Source organism: Carcharodon carcharias, chromosome 12 (assembly GCF_017639515.1).
Source record: "Carcharodon carcharias isolate sCarCar2 chromosome 12, sCarCar2.pri, whole genome shotgun sequence".
NCBI lineage: Eukaryota > Metazoa > Chordata > Chondrichthyes > Lamniformes > Lamnidae > Carcharodon > Carcharodon carcharias.
Genome location: NC_054478.1, coordinates 120478557 through 120505294, shown reverse-complemented (window position 1 = coordinate 120505294; position 26738 = coordinate 120478557). Strand labels below are relative to the sequence as shown.

Below are 26738 nucleotides of genomic sequence, written 5' to 3'. Positions count from 1 at the left end.
TTTGGCCAGTTCCTGTCTTATCATATTAAAATAGGCCTTTATCCAATTTAGAACCTTAATTTCTGGTCCATCTTTGTCCTTTTCCATAGCTACCTTAAATCTTACTGAGTTATGGCCACTATCACCAAAATGCTGCCCCACTGACACTTCTACCACTTGCCCTGTTTCGATCCCTAAAATTAGATCCTGCACCACCCCCTCTCTTTAGGACTTTCTATGTGCTGGCTTAAAAAGCTCTCCTGGTTACATTTTAAGAATTCTCCCCTTCTAAGCCTTTCACAGTTTGTCTTTCCCAGTTAATATTGAGGAAGTTGAAATCTCTTACCATTACTACCCTATTATTTTTACACTTCTCTGAGATTTGCCTACATATCTGCCCTTCTATCTATCCTTGACTGTTTGGGGGTCTATAGTACACCCCCAGCAATGTGATTGCTCCCTTTTTGTTTTTATGTTCTACCCATATGGCCTCATTTGAGGAATGTTCTAAGATATCATCACTCCTTATTGAAGTAATTGACTCCTTGATCAGTATTATGACCCCACCTCCTCTTTAACATTACCCCCCCGCACCCCCCATCTCACCTGATGATTCTATGCCCTGGAATATCTAGTTGCCAGAGCTGTCCCTCCCTCAACCATGTCTCCGTGATAGCAATGATTTCATCTCCCCATGTGTTAATCAACACCCTCAACTCATCTTACCCCCAACACTCCTTGCATTAAAATAAATGCCATCCAGCGTTGCCATGCTCCCTTGTGCCTTACCTTGACTATACATGCTCTGTCTTCCAGGCTGAATTGTTTTTTTTTCTATACTTCTTTGTGCATCACCCCTTCACTCCTTATCCCATCCCCTTGTCAAATTAGTTTAAAACTCCCTGCAAGGATGTTGGTCCCGTTCCGGTTCAGGTGCAACCCATCAGACTTGTACGGGTCCCACCTTCCCCAGAAACGGACCCAGTGATCCAGGAATCTAAAGCCCTCCCTCCTGCACCAACTCTTCTGCCATGCATTCAACAGCTCTATCTGCATATTCCTATGCTCAATAGCATGTGGCACGGGGAGTAATCCAGAGTTTACAACCTTTGAGGTCCTGCTTTTCAATCTGTCACCCAGCACCCTAAATTCTTCTTGCAGGACCTCCTCCCTCTTTCCACCTATGTTGGTGGTACTAATGTGGACTACGATCTCTGACTGTTCCCCCTCCCCCTTCAGAATGCCCTGCAGCCAGCAGTGATATCCTTGACCCTGGCACCAGGGAGGCAACACACCATCCTGGAGTCATGTCTACGGCTGTAGAAACGCCTGCCTGTACCCCTCGCTGTTGATTCTCCTACCACTATTGCTCTTCCTCTCTTTCTCCTCGCTCCTTTTGCAGCTGGGCTCTGGTTGCACTCCCCAGATGAACTGTCACTCTCACCATTTTCCAACACAGAAACACTGTTCTTGAGTGAGATGTACTCTGGGGCTTTCCTGACTTACCTCCCTGCCTCCCTTCTTCTGACTGGTCACCCATTCCTTCTTTTACTGAACTTCCTTAAGCTGCGAGGTGACCACATCTAAAAATGTGCTATCCATGCGAGTCTTAGCCTTGGGGTTGCACTGCTGTGCCTCCAGCCGATGCTCAACCTCCGAAACCCGGCGCTCAAGATGGTCAAACCAGTGGCACTTCCTGCAGATGTGGTCATCCAGACTGCCAGGAGCATCTAAGACTTCCCACATATTGCAGGCTGTGCAACACACGGGACTGAGCTCCCCTGCCATATCTTTAGTTAAAATACTCTTACCCTAAATTTAAGCCAAGCAGAAAATTATTTAAGATTCCTGCTTTCTTTATAAAAAAGCCAAAACTCTTATCTTTCTTTAATGCAGCTTTAAACTGGAGAAAAACAACTTACCCACCGCCTGCCAATCAGCACTCTGCTTTGCGCTGACATCACTTTCATCAGGCCTTTTGAATTCTGGCAGGGTTCCTGTTGGGGTTCCTGTTGGGTTTAGTTGCTGCTCCGACTGGCTCCATCTGGGCCTCGACCCTCAGGCTTTTACTGAGAAGTTCCGCTGGTGCCGTTCACCCCAGATTCACTCCTCTCTGCTCTCACTGCTGCTCTGACTGGCTATCGACGAAGGCCATGTAACTTGACTGAGATTTGAAGGTCAGTTTGGCAGGTATTTAGTTAGTGGGTGTCACAGCTAAATCTAATCTTATTCTCATTGTTGGGGGTTGTTGCGGGGAAGGTCAATGTGCCCTGTTGACAATTTCTAGCTACATCTTTTCCCCTGATGTCTACATAATAGCACTGTCCAGCAAGTTCACTGTACTGCAATTAATGTGCGCAGGGGTCCATTTGCAATGGGCTAACTTTGTACAGGCCAGGAAACAAACCTGCCACAATCTTGTGTGTGTGACTTGGTGTGACTTGGCACTACATCGGGTGATATCCCTACACATTTATAGTAATGGCATCCTGATCTATACATTGTGCACAAACTAACTGAAATGCTTGACTTCTTTTAGGCACAGACAGCACATGTGATTCTTGACGATGGAACAACAATGAAAGGAGTGTCATTTGGGTATCCTCACTCAACTGCAGGAGAAGTCGTTTTCAACACAGGATTGGTTGGGTGAGTGCAGTGTGATCCGCACTAGGCTGGTTGGATATGTGTTGTCTTTTTTCCCCAGATCCCATTCTAGATGATCTTTCTCTGATTCTGGACTTGTCACTTCTCATTTAGTTTTTGACGTAATAGAAGTGTGAATGCGGTTTGGGTTTTGTATTTCATTTTCCTTGCCCAAGGCACATGGTATTTTTCCTCAATTGCCAAGCCAGCATCTGGAGCAGGTTGCATGGGAATTGCCTTATGGCTCTCCTGTAGCATGGTGTAATTGGATCTTGGGATGATTGAAAAGATTGAAAATCACTCTTTCACTTGGGACTTTGGATGGTGGGAGACCAATATCTGTCCAGTATGTTCTGTGTTTATTTGCTGAAGCCAGCTCCCTTAGCCAGACAGGTGAATGTATATCCTTAAAAGTGATTCACCTCTGATGTAACCAAACCCCAAACCTGACACAACTTTAAGCTAGACCTCACCATCTTCAGAAAGAAGTTGTGACATATTTAATACCAAGGTGGCCATGCAGTTTTCAGTGAGTATTCTACCATGCAGATGGTGGTGGAATCACCTCCCATTAGATCCAGATGGCATGAATGTCTGCCTTTGTCTGTTGGTACTAAAGTTCTACATGAAAACTTTGGACAGTGTCAATTAGGTTCTGTGGAGATGAGGTTGATGCTGCCTCCAGTTTGGCACCAAGTTGATCATTTCTTTTGGAGACCACAAGGGATGGCATGGGAAGTATTAAAATGTCTCATTTCAACAATTGGGTGCTCTTCTAAGTTGTGGTTCGTGTATGTTGATGGAGTTATGCAGTACCTCGCTCGTGCTGTACCTGGATGCACTTGAAATGTAAGTTATTTCAGTTTCACTCAAAAGTGCTGCTTTGCACTGGGAACCCCGCTAGTCTTATTCTATAAAAGAGAATCTTTCTTGTGTTCATGGACTGTGAGCATTGAAGGCAAGATCAGCATTTATTGCTCATCCCTAATTACCCTTGAGAAAGTGGTGGTGAGCTGCCGCCTTGAACCGCTGCAGTCCATGTGGTGTAGGTACACCCAAAGGGAGGGAGTTCCAGGATTTTGACCTGGTGATAGTGAAGGAACGTGAATATATTCCCAAGTCAGGGTGGTAAGTGACTTGGAGGGGAGCTTGTAGGTGGTGGTGTTCCCATCTATCTGCTGCCCTTGTTCTTCAGGGTCATTGAAGTTGCAGGTTTGGAAAGTGCTGTTGAGGGAGCTTTGGTGAGTCGCTGTAGTGTACTTTTTATATGGTACACACTGTGACCACTCAGCTCTGGTGGTGGATGGGGTGCTGAAGAAGTGGGCTGCTTTGTCCTGGATGGTGTAGAATTTCTTGAGTGTTGTTGGAGCTGCACTCATCCAGGCAAATGGAGAATATTCCATCACACCCCTGACTTGTGCCTTGGAGATGGTGGACAGGCTTTGGGGAGTCAGGATATGAGTTACTTGCTGCAGGATTCCTGGCTTCTGACCTGCTCTTGTAGCCACAGTATTTATATGGCTAATCCAGTTCAGTTTTTGGTCATTGGTAACTCCCAGGATGTTGATAGCAGGGGATTCAGCAGTGGTAATGACATTGAATGTCAGGGGTTGATGGTTAGTTTCTCTCTTATTGGAGATGGTCATTGCCTGGCGCTTGTGTGGCACAAATATTACTTCCTACCTATGAGCCCAGGCCTGAATGGTGTCTAGGTCTTGCTGTTTGCGGGCATGAACTGTTTCAGTGTCTGAGGAGTTGTGAATGGTAGTGAACATTGTTCAGTCATCAGTGGATGTTTCCACTTCTAACCTTATGTTGGAGGGAAGGTCATTAATGAAGCAGCTGAAGGTGATTGGGCCTAGGACACTATGCTGTGGAACTCCCACAGTGATGTCCTGGGACTGAAATGATTGGTCTCCAACAAACACAACCATCTTCCTTTATGCTCGGTATGACTCCAAACAGTGGAGAGTTTCCCCTCTGATCCTCACTGACTTAGCCCCTGTCAGAGTTCTGGTTGTGCCAAGTGTCTCCAATTGTGTCTCTCTGGCTGTAAGCGATTGCTGTAGCTGGAATCCAGTGATTGTCCTTCTCTCCAGCCAATAAAGGAAAGTTGTTGTGAAATAAAGCTCTCAGTTTGCACATCAAGCTACTTGACAACTCCCTACGGCAGTGCAGTTGAGATCGGAAGCTGCCAAGGTGGATGCAGACACATGCCCTGTCACTGCATTGTAGAGCAGGTTGGCACATTGCTCAGAGTGCAAGCCAATGATTCATGTTACGATCTTTGCAAAACATTGGTGAGTACCATGTGGTATGCCAGCAGTGTTTCTGATGACTTTCTGTTCACCCTATCTGTGCTATACCCAAGGCTGAGTTTGGTCGTGTCTTTATTATAAGGTGCACCAGTTTTTGGTATCCTGATGCTTCCATCACTCACAAACAGATAAATGACCTTTAAACTCATTTCTCTGTGTGGGCCAAACAAATAGCACTTAACGACATTAAACATTGCACTTTGTAATCCTTACAATGCGAAGGTACTTGCAAAGTTTTCTTCTGTTGCTATTTTTGAACTGTTGTGTTTTAAATTTTTATTTTTTAGCTATCCTGAGACGTTGACAGACCCAAGCTATAGAGGACAAATCCTGGCTCTCACATCCCCCATGGCAGGAAACTATGGGGTGCCAGATACAAAGAAATTGGATGAATTGGGGTTAATGAAATATGTTGAGTCTGAATTTATCCAGGTAATATCTGTTAGCACAGGGATTGGTACTTGGTAAGTGGCCAAGTTTATTGATCTGCTGATATGAGCATTATTTGCACTAAGGTATTGAAATGTATGATCAAATTCATTTATTTGCTGTTAAGGGGAAAACCTGTTACATAAAACAATGAGTGAAATTATAACCAAAGTTTGGGTGTGGTGGAGTTAGAGAAACACAGTTACTGGATTCAGTGGGCAGAACCTTCCATTCTAAAGTCTAAGTTTGGTGTTGGGAGCAGAAGTCACAGTGTTTTCCACTGGAGGGGTGGGATGTTTGGCCACTCACGGTCTTGGTCAGCTCATTACTTATGCATCCATGCAGAGCATGGCCAATGTTGTGGCAGGAGTGGGAAGGAAGCTTCCCTTCCTGCCGTTACCTCATAGGGTTGAAGGTCTGGGTGCCCTATTTATAGGGCACCCAGGCAGCCTCCCTCCCTTTCCCTCTTCACCTTCCTCCCACATCCAGCCTTGGTGCAGTTTGTGATACTGGCAGCCGATATGAATCAAGTTGTGAGCGGCCCCCAAGAAGGTGAAAGCAGCCTCTGCTTACCTCAAGTCATGGAAGGAGTTAAGCTTGCCAGGTGCACACCACTTATGTGTAGTCATAAAAGTGAACGTTTTAATTTTTCGCTGGTGGGGAAATTAATTTGGAGGGGGAACTTGATTCTGGTGAGGTGACCTTTTAATGAGCATGCATGATACGCTAATGATTGCAAAAGGACTTCTGATATTGTTCATCGTGAAGCTTGACCCATCTTTGAAGTCCCAAGAACAGAATTCCTACAGTTCATCTCAATGTTGGGAAACTGATAAAATCAAAGTACTGCGGATGCTGGATCTCTGAAACAAAAACAGAAAATGCTGGAAAAACTCTTCAGGTCTAACAGCATTTGTGGAGAGAAAAAAAAACAAAGTTAACGTTTCAAGTCCGTATGCCTCTTCTTCAGAGCTAAAGAGAAGTTAAAAATGTGATGAAACAGATGCTATTAGACCTACTGAGTTTTTCCAGCATTTTCTGTTTTTGTTTGGGAAACTGATTTTTGGCTTCACGCTAAATTAAGTTCCCCAGGCCACCATGATTCCTATTGCTGGTAACACTGGAAGATTCTGTCCAAAATGACAGAGAGATTAGAGAAAGACTTAGAGAAACTCTGTTCAGTGCATGATGTAAGAGTTAGAGATGGAAGAGTCAGTGTTTGGCTTTGAGAACGATGGAGTTGGAAATGGCTTAGTTTAAACCTGGATCCTTGTTGTCCATAACACACACATCAATAATCCTTGTGCTTACAGCCATGTGTTCGAGACATATTTCAAGTATGTTTGGATAAGCCAAGAGATAAGAAGTCATAATAATGGCTACTACCATCTGTAACCTGACTTGGGAAGTACAGCCAGAACCACTAGCCACTCTAAGGACCAGGAAACGCTCTCAGGCTTTGTAACGATTGCAGCTATATTAGCCTTTGTGGCAGGCACTTTTCAAGCAGTTGTGTTCTGTCACATTTCCAACCTTAAGTGTGCACTTATGTGATGCAGATATGCTACAGTACAGCCCCTGTCAAGATATCCTAGACTGTGGTTCAGAATAACACCAACAGTATTGGTTTGATTCTACTTCCAGCTGAGATAGACTTGGGACCTGCATCCTTGCCCTGTCCCTGAGAGTGGAAGGCAGTGGCAAACCGCCACTGACAAAAAAGCTGCCATGCAAGTGGCTCAGGCTGCAGCATCAGCAGATAAATGAGCCAAAGGACATGCGTTCGAGCAGAACACACATGACATGATTGTGTCCTGAACAAGAGTTAGACTAGGCAAATGAGAAAAAGCAGCAGCAATCAGAGAGAGACAAAAGCCCAAACTTACCATTGCATTGATCAGCTCCATCTGCATAAGTACCTTAAGACCTTGATCCACAAGTCACCGTAAAATTGTACCATAGAATCCTCAAGAAAGATTCCAGCAGCAGCTAAACCAACTTTTAATGCACACAGTGCAGGACTTTTTGATGAGCTGTTCATGCTGAGCTCCAGGGCAGTGCATTGTGGGGGGGGGGGGGGGTGGCAAATACCTCCCCCTCCACCCCCCAACTACCCTATGCTGCCCCCGCCCTCAGGCCTGACTGCTGACATCCCCCACCCCATAGGCTTGACTCAACCTGACTCCCAGCCTTGGGAGCCTGCTGCGCCTGGCCTGAATCGGAAGGTCAGATGAGAAAGGGTCGGCTGTATTTCATGGTAACTACGAACGGATTGGCAGTCTGACTCAATTTACACTCCACCGGAGGTTACTGGCAAATATGTTTCATTGAATACTTCTGCCTACCCATTTGTCTGTTTTAAGTGTTCCCTAATTGAAGGCGGACATAGGATGGATAGATGACTGTCAATGGCTCTCTTCTAGGGCTTATTCACTGGGTTACTAGGTATTTTGTTATGATCCCCACAGAGCACAATAACTTAAAAAGAAATATGAGCTTCCAGTTAATAGCTGAAAGCATAACACAATAACATATCAGATTTTAAGATATTTACAGTAACAAGCAGACTATGTACTATTGACTAAACATGTTTTTGTAGGAACTTATAACTTGATCTACAGAACAGAGCTTTTTAACACAACTGAAAAACCCAATATCAGGTTTCAGGTTACACGGTCCTTTAAGTAGACATTCAATTCTCCCAGATTCAGTCCAAAATGATTCCTAGCTCCAGAGAGTTTACTTCCGATCTTTTCCTTTCCCAGCTGGAAACTTTTAACTCTAGGATTGTCTTCCACAGTGCGAGTTTTCCTGGAGACTTCTCTCTATAGCTAGAGCTAGGCGACTTGTAACTCATTGTAACTCCCCAAAAATTTGTTCTGTCCAATCCAAATGTGAGCTCCCACCTGCATTTTAACATGGTCAACCATAGAGACTTTTGGCCTTTAGCTGCTCTCTTTTTCTTTCTCAGACCGACAGATTAACTTGCCTGGTATTTTAGGAAAGCTGGTAACCCAATATCACAACGACCTCCTTGGCACCTTTCTCCTCCTTGTGGCAGCATGAATCTCATGGGCCTCGTGTCCTGGTAAAAATGCTGATTTAGCTATCCTTAAGATGCCAACTAGTTTATAATCTTGGAAGTAAATGGACATTTTAAAACGCAGCTGTTTACAATCCAACATTCTGAACACTTTTCGGGGACTTTAGAGATTCAGAGTCTATCCACTGTTGGCACAGAGGCTGCTGTCATTGTCTCCAAGCGTAAATATCTTGCACCTTCCTCTCAGTGAAAAAATCTGGGCCAATTTAATCTCTAACAACCAAATTACCAGGCTTGTTGTCAGGAAGACTTCAGAATGGGTCACATAACCCCCTTCATTTTACTCTAAATTAAAGACAGTCCCAAAACATAATCTTCTAAATCTCATTGTACCAGCTGGGGTGCCTGTGATTATTTGAATTAGATAGCTGGGGTATATAGATGTATAGTCAACTGGAGAGATGGTGCCATTTTTCTATAGCACAACTAGTGATCTGTGTGAGAAAAGACTGGTTAACAGTAATGTGGTGGCTCAAACATGTGTAAATTGGATTCAAGGTCTGTGGAATCCTAGTCATAGAATGCTTGTGGGAACTGGACTGCAGTAGCCAATTTGCGTGGTGACCTTCAGCTCATTCAGATGGTCATCACATGAGTTCCTGTAGACATCCCCAGGGTTTGTATGCTCTCGAATTACTCTGAAATGTTGAAGCTGAGCTAAAGTGCATGGTAGGCAGACCCTGTGGGATCTGTATCCCTGGGCTGAGCAGCTGCAGGGATTCTAGCTGCCTCATGTGTATGTCCTGCAATTCAATTGGTCTTAGCTCATTCTCACTCGTTCTTTGCCAACGGTTCACTTCTGAAACTCATTAATTGTCTCTTGCTTAGTCAGGTAGCTATGTCTCTGGTGCTTGCCATTGCAGGGAACGGTGAACAGCTTGTTTAGATGCCATCACCTCATGCTTCTGGTTACCGAGAGAAGCAGAAAATGTATCTCCCATAAGCACAGAGACAGTTACTGAATGGAGGAATGAAAAGTTTTGTACCAACAAAGTACCCAAACCCTGGGAGTATTTGAAGGCAATAATGAGTGGGGGGTGGGGTGGGGTGGGGTGTGGGTGGTGGGTATGGTGATTGCTTATGCTGGGTACTTGAAGTGGAAAGTGTTAACAGTGATAGGCTCAAGAATTCACTATAGGATGCAACAGACACACGAGTATTAAATGTTTGGAATAATCTCTTCTGTTATTTCCAGGTTTCTGGATTACTAGTGCAGGATTACAGCCATGACTATAGTCATTGGAACTCTGTTAAATCACTCGGCGAGTGGTTACATGAAGAAAAGGTACCTTGCTATTCTCTTCCCCCACCTTTTTATTGAGTACGGATTTAAGGTGCCTTGTCCATGACCTTTCTCCATTTGCGAATATTGGAGTGAGGGCCCTCAATTTTGGTTGAAGGTTTCACTTCTGGCCTTATTTCTGCCCCTGCCAGATGTGTGAGTGCTCAGTAAAAGTATAACCCACTGAGACTAATTGTAGCAGCGTTGTCGCTGCCCAACTAAGATCAGCTGGCCAGAGTAGAGCACTGATTAGACTTGGGGCATGGGATCTTTATTCTTCATTTACACACAGCATTTATCCCTAAGCTGTCTGAGGATCTTGAAGAAACTGTTGTCAAAAGTCCAAATGCTCTTTAGAAGTGGTACAGTATGGCTTTAACTCTGTCAAAATTTCCTCTGTGTTTCTGAAACACATCTGGTTGCTGAGTTAGTAACTGGACTTATAAACTTTGCAAAAGAGAATTTGTTTTTAGGAGTGGGTTGTTGGAGCAGAGAGTTTGCTGATACGTCTCGTGTGGAGTGGTAGCCATGTGTTAAAGTATCACTTCTTTATTAGCTAATTAAACCATGTTAAAACTACATAGTGCTGATATCCATGAGTCTGCACCCCAACCCATAATCATTAAATCATAGAATGGTTACAGCACAGAAATGGCCATTCGGGCTGTCAAGTCCATGCCAGCTCTCTGCAAGAGCAACTTGGCTATTCTCACTCCTCCCACCCTTTCCCAATAAACCTGAATATATCTTTAGGTGCTTGTCCAATTTCTTTTTGAAAGCCACAGTTAAATTTAGCTCCACCACATTCTCAGGCAGTGCATTCTGGATCCTAACCACTTGCTACATATAAGTAAGTTTTCTTGTGCCATCTTTGGTTCTTTTGCTAATCATCTTAAATCTGTCCTCCAGTTCTCAACTCTTTCGCCAAAGGGAAGTTTGTCTCTATTTACTGTGTCATGATTTTGAATACTGCTATAAAATTTCCTCTGAACCTTTTCTTCTCCCAGGAAAACAGCCCAACTTATCTCCAATTTATCCACCTACCTGGAGTCCCTCATCCCAGAACCAATCTTGTAAATCCTTTCTGCGCCCCTGTCCAAAGCCTTCACGTCCTCCCTAAAGTGTGGTGTCTAGAATTGGGCACAATACTCCAGTTGAGGCCAGACCAGTGTTTTATACACATTTATCATAATTTCCTGGCTTTTGTACTGTATGCTTCGATTTATAAAGGATCCATTTTAACCAATTTTCCCTGTCACTTTCAGCAATTTGTGCACACGTACACGAGATCTCTCTGTTCATGCATCCCCTTTAGAGTTGTACCCTTTATTTTATGTTGCCTCCCATTCATGCTACCAAAATGAATCACTCACATATTAAATTTCATCTGCCATGTGTTTCCCCCCCCGCCGCCATCCCACTAGTCTGTCTATGTCCTCTTGAAGTTTTTACCATCCTCCTTGCAGTTTACAATATTTCCAAGTTTCGTGTCATTTGTAAATTTTGAAATTGTGCCCTGTACACCCAAATCTATGTCATTAATATAGGTCAAGAAAAGTACTGGTCCGTGTGCTGATCCCTGGTGAACAACCTTCACCCAGCACAAAAAACAATTGTTTATCACTACTGTTTCCTGTCACTCAACTGATTTTGTATCCGTGTTGCCATTGTTCCTATGATTCCATAGTCCTCAACTTTGCTAACAAATCTATTGTGTGGCATTTTATCTAAAGACCTTTGGAAGTCCATACACATCACATGAAACACTCATCAACTCTCTGTTACTTCATCAAATACTCGATCAAGTTTGCCTTGAACAAATATGGACTGGCTTTCCTTAATTAGTCCACCCTTGCCCTAGTGACTGTTAATTTTGCCCCAGATTGTTCCTAAAAGATATCCCAAAATTGAAGTTAAACTGACTGGCCTGTAATTGTTGGGTTTATTCTCACATGCTTCTTTGAAGCTTTGCAATTCTCCAGTCCTCTGGCACCACCACCGTATCTAAGGAGGATTGGAACATTATGATCAATTCCTGCCCTTAGTTCCCTCAGTATCCTCATTTGCATCTCATCCGGTCCTGGTGGCCTATCAATTTTAAGTACAACCATTACATGTACAGACAGACAGACAGACTCACAATGGAGAGAGTCACCTGCAAGACATGTGATCATGACAGGAGTGTCATGTGAACATGACAGCAAACAAGCGTACTGTGTCACTGAGGGGCAGAAAAGCCACCTGTGTCTGGAATGTGGGAAGAACCTTCTTCTTTGGTGTAACCATTTCCAAAAGCGTAGCTATTGGAAGATCTTCTGATATGCCACTTTTTCCCAACATCAAATCAACGTGTTGGAGGAGATCCTGGGATTCATCTCCTTAGGCCTTTAGTAAGCTTCGAGGAAGGTAACACTAGCTGGGAGTTTTGAGAACTTCTGAAGTGTTCCAAACCATTACTAGACTAAGGTAGTCCATTCCAGAGGGAATAGAATACCTCATCTGGAGGCAAAATTACTCCTTTTTAACTCATTTTTTCCCCTTCTTTGCCCCTGTGGGATCTCCTTATTTGCCAAAGGATGTTGAGAAAGTTAGGAATTATCAGCATTTTATTTTCCCCCTGTGTCCGGCAGGCATTGACTCTATGCTGGGCTACTTGAGGTCTTGCTAGTTGTTGTACGGTAAATTGTCCAAGTGGTCATTGTGCTTGCCTTGATGAGCCTCAGTGTGTTCAACTGTGGAGAACAGTTGAACTCAGTCCTCCCCTCACTCAGTAACAATAGACCCTTCCAAATGCCCACCAAAGCCATTTTTGGTACCTAAACTGCTGCCTGGCTGAAATCAGCTAACTCTGTGAGCTTAAGATCTTTCTGGCCTGAATGGCCATTGACCATTGACTGTGCCTAGACCAAAAGCCTGAGATTTCCCTGGTCTGTATGGCCTATCTACATTGTGCCTCAGATCCTCCTGCTTTGAATGGTTGACAACCTAATGCCTAAAATTGAGACCTGAAGGTCACGATTGTAAAAAATGTAAACAGCGCCGTTGCACTTTTTGAGATGTTGCCCAGCACACTACAGCTGTGAGAGCCCAGAAGGTCAGATCTCAGCTGGCATTATTATTATAAATGGCATTTCAAATTGAGACTGATGGAGAAAGGTTGGAATTGGGAAGGAAATGTCATTTTGGACTAAAATGGAGTATGTTCTAGGTGGTATTAAAAATCTGTTGTTTCATGGGACTTTTTTTTACTTGTTGAGCAGATCCCAGCCCTTTACGGGATAGACACCAGAATGCTCACCAAGATTGTCCGGGATAAGGTAATCAGTATGGTGGCCATTTTGAAATTCTCACAACAAACTGAATTTTCCTTCGAGTCATTTCATGCATTTAAACAAATTCTTCCTTCACAGGGAACAATTCTTGGTAAAATTGAGTTTGAAGGTGATCCTGTAGAATTTGTAGATCCCAACCTACGAAATCTGATGGCAGAAATATCAACCGAGGTAAGTCTTATTTCGCATTCAATTTGTTTTTAAAGATTTTTCTGATGAACAGCTTGTAATTTGCTTCCAACCACTTTGACAGAGTTGCTAATCTTAAACTCCTCATTGCTATGGGGTGATTCCAGGTGGGTTTGTGATAAAAACTAGGAGCAGGAGTAGGCCATTCGGCCCTTCGAGCCTGCTCCGCCATTCATTATGATCATGGCTGATCATCCAACTCAATAGCCTGCTCCCACTTTCTCCCCATATCCTTCGATCCCTTTCGCCCCAAGAGCTATATCTAACTCCTTCTTGAAAACATACAATGTTTTGGCCTCAACTACTTTCTGTGGTAGCAAATTCCACAGGCTCACCGCTGTCTGGGTGAAGAAATTTCTCATCTCAGTCCTGAATTGTCTATCCCATATCCTCAGACTGTGACCCCTGGTTCTGGACTCCCCCCACCATCGGGAGCATCCTTCTGGCATCTACTCTGTCTAGTCCTGTTAGAATTTTAAAGGTTTCTATGAGATTCCCTTCATTCCTGAACTCCAGCGAATATAATCCTAACCGACTCAATCTCTCCTCATTATGTCAGTCCAGCCATCCCAGGAATCAGTCTTCGCTTCACTCCCTCTATAGCAAGTACATCCTTCCTCCGATAAGGAGACCAAAACTACACACAATATTTCAGGTGTGGTCTCACCAAGGCCCTGTATAATTGCAGCAAGACATTCCTCCTCCTGTACTCAAATCCTCTGGCTATGAAGGCCAACATACCATTTGCCTTCTTTATCGCCTGCTGCACCTGCATGCTTATCTTCAGCAACAAAAACAAAAATAGCTGGAAAAACTCAGCAGGTCTGACAGCGCCTGTGGAGAGGAACACCGTTAACATTTCGAGTCCGTTTGACTCTTCATCAGAACTAAAGAAATATAGAAATGTGGTGAAATATAAGCTGATAGAGGGGGGTGGGATAGGTAGAGCTTGATAGGGGGCCAGTGATAGGTGGAGGCAAAGAAGAGATTGCCAATGATGTCATAGACAAAAGGACAAAGGGGTGTTGGCGGTGGTGATATTATCTAAGGAATGTGCTAATGGTGACATTTAAGGATAGAAAGCAGGACAAACAAGCCCACCTATTTTTAAATCTTTCGTTTTATCTCCACCTTTTAGCCCATTTCAATCTCTTGCCCCCACCCCACCCCCACCAGGGCCATCTGCCATTTGTCTGTCCTGCTTTCTACCTTTAATGTCACCATTAGCACATTCCTTAGATTATATCACTACCGTCAACACCCCTTTGTCCCTTTGTCTACGACATCGTTGGCAATCTCTTCTTTGTCTCCACCGGCCCTTTATCCAGCTCTACCTGTCCCACCCCCCTCTACCAGCTTATATTTCACCACATTTCTATATTTCTTTAGTTCTGATGAAGAGTCATACAGACACGAAACGTTAACTGTGTTCCTCTCCACAGATGCTGTCAGACCTGCTGAGTTTTTCTAGCTATTTTTGTTTTTGTTTCAGATTTCCACAGACATCCGCAGTATTTTGCATATATTTTGCTTATCTTCAGCGACTGTTGTACAAGGACACCCAGGTCTTGTTGCACATTCCCCTCTCTCAATTTATAGCCAATTAAATAATAATCTGCCTTCCTGTTTTTGCTACGAAAGTGGATAACCTCACATTTATCCACATTATACTGTATCTGCCATGCATTTGCCCATTCACTCAGCTTGTCCAAATTACACTGAAGCATCTCTGCATCCTCCTCACAGCTCACCCTCCTACCCAGCTTTGTGTCATTTGCAAATTTGGAGATATTACATTTAATTCCCTCATCTAAATCATTAATATATATTGTGAATAGCTGCAGTCCCAACACCGATCCCTACGGTACCCCACTAGTCACTGCCTGCCATTTGGAAAAAGACCTGTTTATTCCTACCCTTTGTTTCCTGTCTGCCAACCAGTTTTCTATCCATCTCAATACACTACCCCCAATTCCATGCGCTTTAATTTTACACACTAATCTCTTATGTGGGACTTTGTCGAAAGCCTTCTGAAAGTCCAAATAAACCACATCCACTGGCTCCCCCTCATCAACTCTACTAGTTACATCCTTGAAAAATTCCAGTAGATTTGTCAAGCATAAATTCATGCTGACTGTCCGATTCTGCCACTGTTTTCCAAGTGATGTGGTGTTGGGGGCTGCAGTGTGGGAGGGAGGGGCACCAAGGAAATCGGTTTTTGGGAAATGGGGTCTGAAGTGTGGCAGGACGTGTGGGTGCCGGGAATTGGGAGTTGCATTATGGTGGGCATAGGGAGCTCTCCTTGATGTGGTTCAGGATTGAGAAGTTCGCCACTACACCTTGTATCTAGATTGAGAGCTGGAATTATCATGATGGTTTTATTGTGCTTGTGGGAAATCCCTTGATAAGGGCAAGAAACCTGAAAAGAATATCTGACGTTGTTGAATTTGTGCTCAATGGAGTGAGGAGTATGTAAAGTGCTTGTACATGTGATGCAGTTCCACCTTGTTAACATTGAAATTTTACAGGTGAACATTTTGTTTGAATGAATTGGTGTTACATGTGACACAACTCATTGTATTTCGACAGGAAATTAAAGTCTATGGGAAAGGGAATCCGATCAAAATCGTCGCAGTAGACTGTGGTATAAAGCACAACATAATCCGACTTCTTGTGAAGGTATCTCCATCTGTCCCTCAGCCAACAGCACTTTGAATTACGACCACACTGTTGCTGCATTGCACTGGGAAGCATTTAGAATCTACAATTTCTATTACAGTGGGATTTAATAATCTTTGTTTCCTTTGGTAGATAGGATGGTATGTTTTGTGAATGGGCCATTATTGTCCCAATATTTGTCTGTAAAGTACACAGGCCATACCTCAGGAACTGTGACTGAAAACTCATTCCACTTTTGTGATATGTCATTGTCTGCTAAGAATGCAACAATGTTTGTGCAAATATTAAGCACAACCTGATTTCAATGTAATGCCACCTTGGATGTCTCCATGGGTATCCTGGACTTGTCTGGTTTCCAGGGACACCCAGGTGTTGACTTGTACTGATCTGGTTTCTAGGGGAGAGTCCCAAACTCTTTGATCTCTCATCATTCTTGAATTGTGATCCCAGCCAGTGAATTGTTTTGCTATTCAACTGCGGAGAACCTCATCACCAAGCCGCCGAAGTGCTGATCTATTGAGATCACCTGTCATTGCACACGCCTGAAAAGGTAACTGTGTAGCACCCTGTTACTTGGAGCAATGATGTTTACCTGCTTTGAGTTGAAGTGGCGCTTAAGGAGAACAGTTGCGATACGAAGCCAGAGGAAATCCTTCCTTTTAGATATGTATGACTGCACGTTTGTACCAATTTTCAATATGTTACCAACTGTATGATCTTTGAATGAGGCCCAAGGAATATGACAATAAATGGTGCTATTTTCTTTTCAGAGAGGTGTTGAATTACATTTGGTTCCATGGGATTATGATTTTACTAATATGGAGTATGATGGACTCTTCCTATCCAATGGCCCAGGAGATCCCACATTGGCAAAACAGTTGGTTGCAAACGTACACAAGGTGTAGGCTTCATTCCTTCAATGTAAACATATCTTTTTTTCGATGTAACTGTCAGTTAAATGTTTTATAAAGTGGTCAATTGTTTGTAATGTACTGTCGAGTGCTCCAGTCGTGTGCACTGCCTCATTTCTGGAGGAGCACATTAGGCCATCCTTGTCCTGTAATTGATGATTGGTTTTTATACTGTTTAGGTAATTAAAAGCAATCGTCCTGAGCCGATGTTTGGTATCTGTATGGGGAACCAGCTGACTGCATTAGCTGCTGGTGCCAATTGCTACAAATTGCCAATGGGAAACAGGTACTGGAAATCATGCGCTGCCTCCTGTATATGTAATTTCTGCGGTCTGTTCTTTTTCTGCCTCTTTTTCAGATCTTTTTGTATATAGTTGAGTGTGATGTGATGCATTTCTGATGATGCTTGATGAGCAACCCAAAGTTTGATTCGTGCCATGGCAACACATAGAATCAGTGATTTATGTGCTAACATCAGGGAACTGACCCTGGAAACCGCTGAATTTTTACCTCAAACCAAAATGCATCACTAATGTTTGTCAGGGAATGAACCTGCCACCCTACCCGGTCTGACCTGCCTGACATCAATCACACACCACGTCATTCACACTCTCTCTCTGCCCCTATTGCTCTGGCCCATTTTAAAAGGGTACCTAGCAGTGAACAGCAGTTAGGTTTCAGACCTTTACCTTGATAAGCTCACTCCAAGCCCTAAAATCTGCCCATCCTTCCTTTGGTCTTTGATGTTCTCATGCCCCTTTTAAACACAGCTAAAATTTTCCTGTGGGTGTTGGGGGAATGTGGGTGGTGATGGCCTATCTCTCACTGGTAGCGATCTCTCCCTGCCTGAGTTACCACCATCCCAAAATTTGTCGAAGCCGAGGTGGATGATGGAACTCATATGAACATATGAAATAGGAGCAGAAGTCGGCCATTTGGCCCTTCGAGTCTGCTCCACCATCCATTAAGATTATGGCTGATCTGTTTGTGTTTCGATTCCCACATTCCCATCTATCCCCAATAACCTTTGATTCCCTTGCCTAACAAGAATGTATCTACCTCAGCCTTAAAAATATCCAATGACCCCGCCTCCACCACCTTCTGAGGCAGCGAGTTCCGAAGTCGCACAACTCTCTGAGAAAAAATTTCACCTCATTTCTGTGCTAAAAGGGCAACCCTTAGTTTGAAAACAGTGCCCCCTAGTTCTGGAATCACCCACAAGAGGAAACATCCTTTCCATGCCCTCCTTGTCAAAACCGTTCAGGATCTTAAATACTTCAATCAAGTCACCCCTCACTCTGCTAAACTCCAGTGGAAAGTAGCCCAGTCTGTCCAACCTTTCCTCAGAGGATAAGCCCCTCATTCCAGGTATCAATCTAGTAAACCTCCTCTGAACCACCTCCAATGCATTTACATCCTTCCTTAAATAAGGAGACCAAAACTGCACAGAGTATTCGAGGTGCGGTCTCACCAGTGCCCTGTATAACTGAAACATAACATCCTTACTTTTATGATCAATTCCTCTCGTAATAAAGGATAGCATTCCATTAGCCTTTTTAGTTACCTGCATACTAACATTTTACCTGCACCTGCATACTAACATTTTGTGACTCATGCGCTAGAGCACCAAAATCCTTTTGCAGCTCAGAATTCTGCAGCCATTCTCCATTTAAGTAATACTCTGCTTTTTTATTCTTCCTGCCAAACTGAACAACTTCACGTTTTCCCACATTATACTCCATCTTCAGATTTTTGCCCACTCACTCTGTTTGTAACCCCTTTATGTCCCCTTCACAACATTCTTTCCTACCTAGAAACATAGAAAATAGAAGCAGGAGTTGGGCATTCGGCCCTTTTAGGCTGCTCTACCATTCACAAGGATCATGGCTGACCCTCTATGTCAACACCATACTCCCACTCTCTTCCCCCTACCACTTTAGAGTCTAGAAATCTATTTCTTTTTTAAATATATTCAGTGACTTGGCCTCCACAGCCTTCTGTTGGAGAGAATTCTACAGGTTCACCACCCTCTGAGTGAAGAAGTTTCTTCTCATCTCAGTCCTAAATGGCCTACTCCGTGTCCTGAGATTTGACCCCTTGTTCTAGACCCCTCAGCCAGAAGAAACATCATCCCTGCACCCAGTCTGCCCAGCTGTGTCAGAATTTTATACGTTTCAATGAGATTCCCTCTCATTCTTCTGAACTCCAGTGAATACAGACCTGGTTGGTCCAATCTCCCCTCGTATGACAATCCCACCGTTCCAGGAATCAGTCTAGTGAACCTTTGCTGCACTCCCAATATGGCAAGAATATCCTTTCTTAGGTAAGGAGACCAAAACTGCACATAATACTCCAGGTTTGGTCTTGCCAAGGTCCTGTACAGCTGCAGTAAGATATCCTGGCTGCCGTACTCAAGTCCTCTCGCAATGGAGGCGAAATACCATTTGCCTCCCTAACTGCTTGCTGTACCTGCATGCTTGCTTTCAGTGATTGTTGTACAAGGACACCCAGGTCCCTTTGTACATCAACATTTCCCAAAGTATCACCATTTAAATAATGCTCTGCCATTCTGTTTTTTCCTACCGAAGTGGATAACTTCACATTTATCCACGTTATACTGCATCTGCCATGTATTTTCCCACTCACTCAACCTGTCTAAATTGCCTTGAAGCCTTTTAACACCCTCCTCACTGCTCACATTCTCACCAAGTTTCGTGTCATCAGCAAACTTGGAAATATTACATTTGGTTCCCTCATCCAAATCATTGGTAACATATTGTGAATAGCTGGAGCCCAAGCACTGATCCCTGCAGTACCCCACTAGTCACTGCCTGCCAATCCAAAAAAGACCCATTTATTATTACTCTCTGTTCCTACTGACCAATCAATTATCAATCCATGCCAATATATTACCCTCAACCCCATTTGCTTTGATTCTGCACACTAACCTCTAATGTGGCACTTACTGAAAATCCAAATACACCACATCCACTGGTTCTCCCTTATTTATTCTGCTAGTTATGTCCTCAAAAAAAACTCCAGTAGATTTGTCAACCATGATTTCCCTTCCATAAATCCATGTTGACTTTGTCTAATCCTATTGTTATTTTCTAAGTGTCCTGTTATCACATCCTTTATAACAGACTAGCATTTTCCCTCTACTGATGTTAGGCTAACCGGTCTATAATTCACTGTTTTTTCCCTTCCTCCTTTTTTAAATAGTAGAGTTACATTTACCACCTTTCACTCTGCTGGGACTGTTCCAGAATCTACAGAATTTTGGAAGTTGACAACCAACATATCCACCATTTCCATGGCCACCTCCTTTAGTACCCTGGGATGTAGATTATTAGGCCCTGGGGATTTATCAGCTTTCAGTCCCATTTATTTCTCCAGCACTCTTGTTTTAGAAACACTATCTTCCTTCAATTCCTCCTTCCCATTGGACCCTTGGTTCCCTAGCATTTCTAGGAAGTTATTTTGTGTCTTCCTCCATGAAGACAAAACTAAAGTAGTTGTTTAATTGCTCTGCCATTTCCTTGCTCTATATTATAATTTTTCCCATTTCAGACTGTAATGGATCTACATTTGTCTTTTCTTTTTACATACTTATGGAAACTTATACAGTCTGCTTTTATGTTCCTTGCAAGTTTACTCTCACTCTATTTTTCCCCTCTTAATCAAGTTCTTGGTCTTCCTTTGCTGAATTCTAAACTGCTCCCAATCTTCAGGCATGCTACATTTTCTAGCAATTTTATATGTCTCCTCTTTGGATCTAATACTATCCTTAATTTCTTCTGTTAGCCATAATTGGGCCACTTTTCCAATTGTGTTTTTGCACCAGAAAGGAATGTATAACTGTTGCAATGCATATATTCGTTCCTTATGTATTAGCCATTGTCTATCCATCTTTTAATGAAGTTCCCCAATCTATCTTAAGCAACTCACACCTCATATCTTCTTAGTTTCCTCTGTATGGATTTAGGGTCCTAGTTTCAGATCAGACTACTTCATTTTCCATTCTAATGAAGAATTATTTCATGATATGGTCATTGTTCCCGAAAGGACCCTGCAGAACAAGATTATTAATTAATCCCTTCTCATTGCACAAAGCCAAATCTAGGATAGCCTGTTCTCTGGTTGGTTCCTCAACATACTGATCTTAAAAACCATCTTGTGCACGCTCCAGGAATTCACCACAGTATCATTGCTGATTTGGTTTGTCCAGTCTATCTGTAGATTAAAGTCACCCATGATTACCTGTAGCACCCTTGTTACATGCATTTCTCTTTTCCTGTTTAATACTTCCTCTACCTTACCACTACTGTTTGGAGGCCTATAGACAACTCCCACCAATGTTTTCCGCCCCTTGTTGCTTCTTAGCTCCACCCAGACTGATTCTACATCTAGATTTTCTGAGCTAATATCCCCTCTCACTATTGCATTGATTTCATCCTTAACCACAACGCCACCCCATATTCTTCTCCTTTTTGCCTGTCCTTCCTAAATATCGCGTACCCTTGGATTTTTGGTTCCCAGCCCTGGTCACCATGCAACCATCTTCCCCAGGATCAGTCCCAATGACACAGGAATCTAAATCCCTCCTACACCATCTCTCCAGCCACACATTCATCTGGTCTATTCCCCTATTCTTGATCTCGCTAGCATGTGGCACCAGGAATAATCCTGAGGTTGCTATTTTTGAGGTCCTGCTTTTAAATTTATTTTCTAGCTCCCTATTTGTTGCTTTCAGGACCTCATCCCTCTTTTTACCTTTGTCGTTGGTGGCAGTATGGACCACTATCTGTGGCTGTTCCCCCTCCCCCTTCAGGATGTCCTGCAGCCGCTCAGTGATATCCTTGATCCTGGCACAAGGGAGGCAACATACCATCCTGGCATCGCATCTGTTGCCACAGAAATGCCTATCTGTTCCCCAATTTACATTCCACCAGCTGCTGTGGTGGGATTTAAACCTGTGCCCCCAGAGGATTAGCTTGAGTTCCTGGATTACTAGTCCAATGAGATTACTACTACACCACCATCTCCCAAGTATCTTTGTGTCATCTGCAAATTTAGCTATCATGCCTTCACTCCCATCATCTAAGTCATTGATATAAATTATAAAAAGTTGAGGCCCCAGCACAGACTCTACTTGTCACATCCTGCCAATCAGACAAAGATCCATTTATGCAAAGTCTGTTCTCTGCTAGCCAGCCAATCTTTCATCCATTCTAATATGTTACCCCCTACACCATGAGCTTTACTTTTCTGTGATAATCTTTGATGTGGCACTTTATCAAATGCCTTCTGGAAAGCTAAGTACAGCAGATCTACAGGCTCCCCTTTATCCAGAGCGCATGTTACTCCTTCAAAGAACTCCAATAAGTTGATTAAACATAATTTCCCTTTCACAAAACTATACTGATTGTTCCCAAATACCTTGAGTTTCTCTAAATGCCCAGTTATAATATGTTTAATGCTCAATGTTTGATCAACCTTCCCCACGACAAACGTTAAGCTAATTGGCCTATAGTTTCAGATATTCTGCCTCCCTCTCTTCTTCAATAGAGGGGTTATATTTGCTACTTTCCAGTCTGATGGAACCTTTCCAGAATCTAGGGAATTTTGTAAAATTAACACCAACACATCAACTACCTCATGAGCTACCTTTTTTTTAAGACTCTAGGATGAAGTCCATCAGGACCCGGAGACTTGTCAGCCCGCAGCTCAATCAGTTTGTTCAGCACTGCTTCCCTACTGATTGTAATTTCACTAAGTTCCTCTCTCCCTTCCACCTCTTGATTTACAGCTATTACTGGAATGCTCTTTGTATCCTCGTAGTGAAGATGGAAGTAAAACATTTGCTCACTTTATCCACCATTTCCTTATTATCTACTATTAACTCCCCATTCTCAATGTACAGGACCAATGCTCACTTTATTTACTCTTTTCCTTTTTTAAATACCTGTAGAAACTCTTATTATCCATTTTTACATTTCTAGCTAGCTTCCTCTCATGCTCTGATTTCTTTCTCCTGATTAACCTTTTAGTCATTCTCTGCCATTCTTTATATTCTGACCAACCATCTGACCTGCCGCTCACCTTTGCACAGTTATAAACTTTTGCTTTAAGTTTGATGTTTTCTAACATATTCACAGGCCAATGGAGAGGGAAATCCAGGCCCAGTGGTTTGAAAGAAGCAGGGTAAAAATACTTGTACCACTATCAGACAGGAAAGTAATATATAATTTTTTTATATCTAGTGCAAGACAGTTTTATTCAAGAAGAGAGGGAGGCAGAAAATAGGAAACTATAGTGATATTGGGGCAAGATCAAAATGATTGCATTGGAGGATTGTTGACCAGTTTATTGAACGATGCTGTTTCTTCGAAGGCTGTAATTTCATCGTTGGGGAGCTGGAGTTTTGGAGTTTAAAGTAATTGGTCTTATAGCCGACCAGGAAATGGGCTGGAACTGCCCAAACTTGCTTCTCACAGAATCTGTGTCCAGCAAATAAGTCAGCATGTTTAAATTTTTGTACTTAGCATGTTCAAAACTCTATAAATGGGGGCGTTGTTTGTGCCTTGCTGTCGAGTCTTATATTCAGCTGAATTTAAAGCTTTATCTCTGTTGCCCAAGTGTGCAGAGTTCAACCACCGCTAAGGCACTTGCATAGCAGCAGCAGTGATCTAGGTTACCGTTCAGTTATCCCTGTCAATGTACTTACCCCACTGGGCCAAGGCAGAAAGAGCTAACTTGTTTAGGAATTGAGAAATGGTATGAAATGAGGCAGGGAGTGGAAAATAATCCTGGAAGTGCTTGGATTTGCTGATGTTTATTTCTAAAAATACCTACCTACCAACTATTGTTTTTCTAACACAGAGGACAGAACCAGCCTGTGATGAATGTAATGAATGGCCAGGCATTCATCACTGCACAGAATCATGGATATGCCATCGACAGTTCATCCCTGCCAGAAGGATGGAAGGCAATGTTTGTAAATGCTAACGATGGCACCAATGAGGTAAGCAGAGACTGACAAGGAAAAGGATTGCCAGATGAGTAAGTGCTCTCATAGGAATATCACGTATTTTAAAATAATGCGTTAAGATTCATTATGACTCCTTGAAGGTTATTTGACTTAATAAGCCCAATAAATAGCTGAACCATATAGATCAAGAAATTCGGAAAGTTAATGCTGATCCATGTGGATGTCGGTCTGTGAGGCGAGTGGAGGTCGGTCGGTCTGTCTGAAGTGAGTGGAGATTGGTCGGTCTGTCTGAGGTGAGTGGGGTCAGTCAGTCTGTCTGTGAGGCGAGTGGATGTCGGTCGGTCTGTCTGTGAGGCGAGTGGAGGTCGGTCGGTCTGTCTGTGAGGCGAGTGGAGGTCGGTCGGTCTGTCTGTGAGGCGAGTGGAGGTCGGTCGGTCTGTCTGTGAGGCGAGTGGAGGTCGGTCGGTCTGTCTGTGAGGCGAGTGGAGGTCGGTCGGTCTGTCTGTGAGGCGAGTGGAGGTCGGTCGGTCTGTCTGTGAGGCGAGTGGAGGTCGGTCGGTCTGTCTGTGAGGCGAGTGGAGGTCGGTCGGTCTGTCTGTGAGGCGAGTGGAGGTCGGTCGGTCTGTCTGTGAGGCGAGTGGAGGTCGGTCGGTCTGTCTGTGAGGCGAGTGGAGGTCGGTCGGTCTGTCTGTGAGGCGAGTGGAGGTCGGTCGGTCTGTCTGTGAGGCGAGTGGAGGTCGGTCGGTCTGTCTGTGAGGCGAGTGGAGGTCGGTCGGTCTGTCTGTGAGGCGAGTGGAGGTCGGTCGGTCTGTCTGTGAGGCGAGTGGAGGTCGGTCGGTCTGTCTGTGAGGCGAGTGGAGGTCGGTCGGTCTGTCTGTGAGGCGAGTGGAGGTCGGTCGGTCTGTCTGTGAGGCGAGTGGAGGTCGGTCGGTCTGTCTGTGAGGCGAGTGGAGGTCGGTCGGTCTGTCTGTGAGGCGAGTGGAGGTCGGTCGGTCTGTCTGTGAGGCGAGTGGAGGTCGGTCGGTCTGTCTGTGAGGCGAGTGGAGGTCGGTCGGTCTGTCTGTGAGGCGAGTGGAGGTCGGTCGGTCTGTCTGTGAGGCGAGTGGAGGTCGGTCGGTCTGTCTGTGAGGCGAGTGGAGGTCGGTCGGTCTGTCTGTGAGGCGAGTGGAGGTCGGTCGGTCTGTCTGTGAGGCGAGTGGAGGTCGGTCGGTCTGTCTGTGAGGCGAGTGGAGGTCGGTCGGTCTGTCTGTGAGGCGAGTGGAGGTCGGTCGGTCTGTCTGTGAGGCGAGTGGAGGTCGGTCGGTCTGTCTGTGAGGCGAGTGGAGGTCGGTCGGTCTGTCTGTGAGGCGAGTGGAGGTCGGTCGGTCTGTCTGTGAGGCGAGTGGAGGTCGGTCGGTCTGTCTGTGAGGCGAGTGGAGGTCGGTCGGTCTGTCTGTGAGGCGAGTGGAGGTCGGTCGGTCTGTCTGTGAGGCGAGTGGAGGTCGGTCGGTCTGTCTGTGAGGCGAGTGGAGGTCGGTCGGTCTGTCTGTGAGGCGAGTGGAGGTCGGTCGGTCTGTCTGTGAGGCGAGTGGAGGTCGGTCGGTCTGTCTGTGAGGCGAGTGGAGGTCGGTCGGTCTGTCTGTGAGGCGAGTGGAGGTCGGTCGGTCTGTCTGTGAGGCGAGTGGAGGTCGGTCGGTCTGTCTGTGAGGCGAGTGGAGGTCGGTCGGTCTGTCTGTGAGGCGAGTGGAGGTCGGTCGGTCTGTCTGTGAGGCGAGTGGAGGTCGGTCGGTCTGTCTGTGAGGCGAGTGGAGGTCGGTCGGTCTGTCTGTGAGGCGAGTGGAGGTCGGTCGGTCTGTCTGTGAGGCGAGTGGAGGTCGGTCGGTCTGTCTGTGAGGCGAGTGGAGGTCGGTCGGTCTGTCTGTGAGGCGAGTGGAGGTCGGTCGGTCTGTCTGTGAGGCGAGTGGAGGTCGGTCGGTCTGTCTGTGAGGCGAGTGGAGGTCGGTCGGTCTGTCTGTGAGGCGAGTGGAGGTCGGTCGGTCTGTCTGTGAGGCGAGTGGAGGTCGGTCGGTCTGTCTGTGAGGCGAGTGGAGGTCGGTCGGTCTGTCTGTGAGGCGAGTGGAGGTCGGTCGGTCTGTCTGTGAGGCGAGTGGAGGTCGGTCGGTCTGTCTGAAGTGAGTGGAGATCGGTCGGTCTGTCTGAGGTGAGTGGGGTCAGTCAGTCTGTCTGTGAGGCGAGTGGATGTCGGTCGGTCTGTCTGTGAGGCGAGTGGAGGTCGGTCGGTCTGTCTGTGAGGCGAGTGGAGGTCGGTCGGTCTGTCTGTGAGGCGAGTGGAGGTCGGTCGGTCTGTCTGTGAGGCGAGTGGAGGTCGGTCGGTCTGTCTGTGAGGCGAGTGGAGGTCGGTCGGTCTGTCTGTGAGGCGAGTGGAGGTCGGTCGGTCTGTCTGTGAGGCGAGTGGAGGTCGGTCGGTCTGTCTGTGAGGCGAGTGGAGGTCGGTCGGTCTGTCTGTGAGGCGAGTGGAGGTCGGTCGGTCTGTCTGTGAGGCGAGTGGAGGTCGGTCGGTCTGTCTGTGAGGCGAGTGGAGGTCGGTCGGTCTGTCTGTGAGGCGAGTGGAGGTCGGTCGGTCTGTCTGTGAGGCGAGTGGAGGTCGGTCGGTCTGTCTGTGAGGCGAGTGGAGGTCGGTCGGTCTGTCTGTGAGGCGTGGAGGTCGGTCGGTCTGTCTGTGAGGCGAGTGGAGGTCGGTCGGTCTGTCTGTGAGGCGAGTGGAGGTCGGTCGGTCTGTCTGTGAGGCGAGTGGAGGTCGGTCGGTCTGTCTGTGAGGCGAGTGGAGGTCGGTCGGTCTGTCTGTGAGGCGAGTGGAGGTCGGTCGGTCTGTCTGTGAGGCGAGTGGAGGTCGGTCGGTC

General features: G+C 45.1%; 1 protein-coding gene across 2 annotated transcripts in view; it reads left to right on the top strand.

Moving 5' to 3' along the window:
* The window catches only part of cps1 (carbamoyl-phosphate synthase 1, mitochondrial), a 275872-nt gene that overhangs the window by 35163 nt on the left and 213971 nt on the right, over nt 1–26738 (top strand). The window contains exons 1-10 of one of the 2 annotated variants that reach the window (XM_041201761.1): nt 2033–2156; nt 2519–2628; nt 5231–5375; nt 9671–9760; nt 13018–13074; nt 13168–13260; nt 15868–15957; nt 16728–16856; nt 17048–17154; nt 23751–23892. In XM_041201761.1, the coding sequence (XP_041057695.1) occupies nt 2558–2628; nt 5231–5375; nt 9671–9760; nt 13018–13074; nt 13168–13260; nt 15868–15957; nt 16728–16856; nt 17048–17154; nt 23751–23892 (924 nt within the window). In that variant the 5' untranslated portion in view covers nt 2033–2156; nt 2519–2557. Of the gene's footprint in view, nt 1–2032; nt 2157–2518; nt 2629–5230; nt 5376–9670; nt 9761–13017; nt 13075–13167; nt 13261–15867; nt 15958–16727; nt 16857–17047; nt 17155–23750; nt 23893–26738 lie in introns of those variants that run through there. The other variant, XM_041201760.1, reaches the window with a different exon arrangement.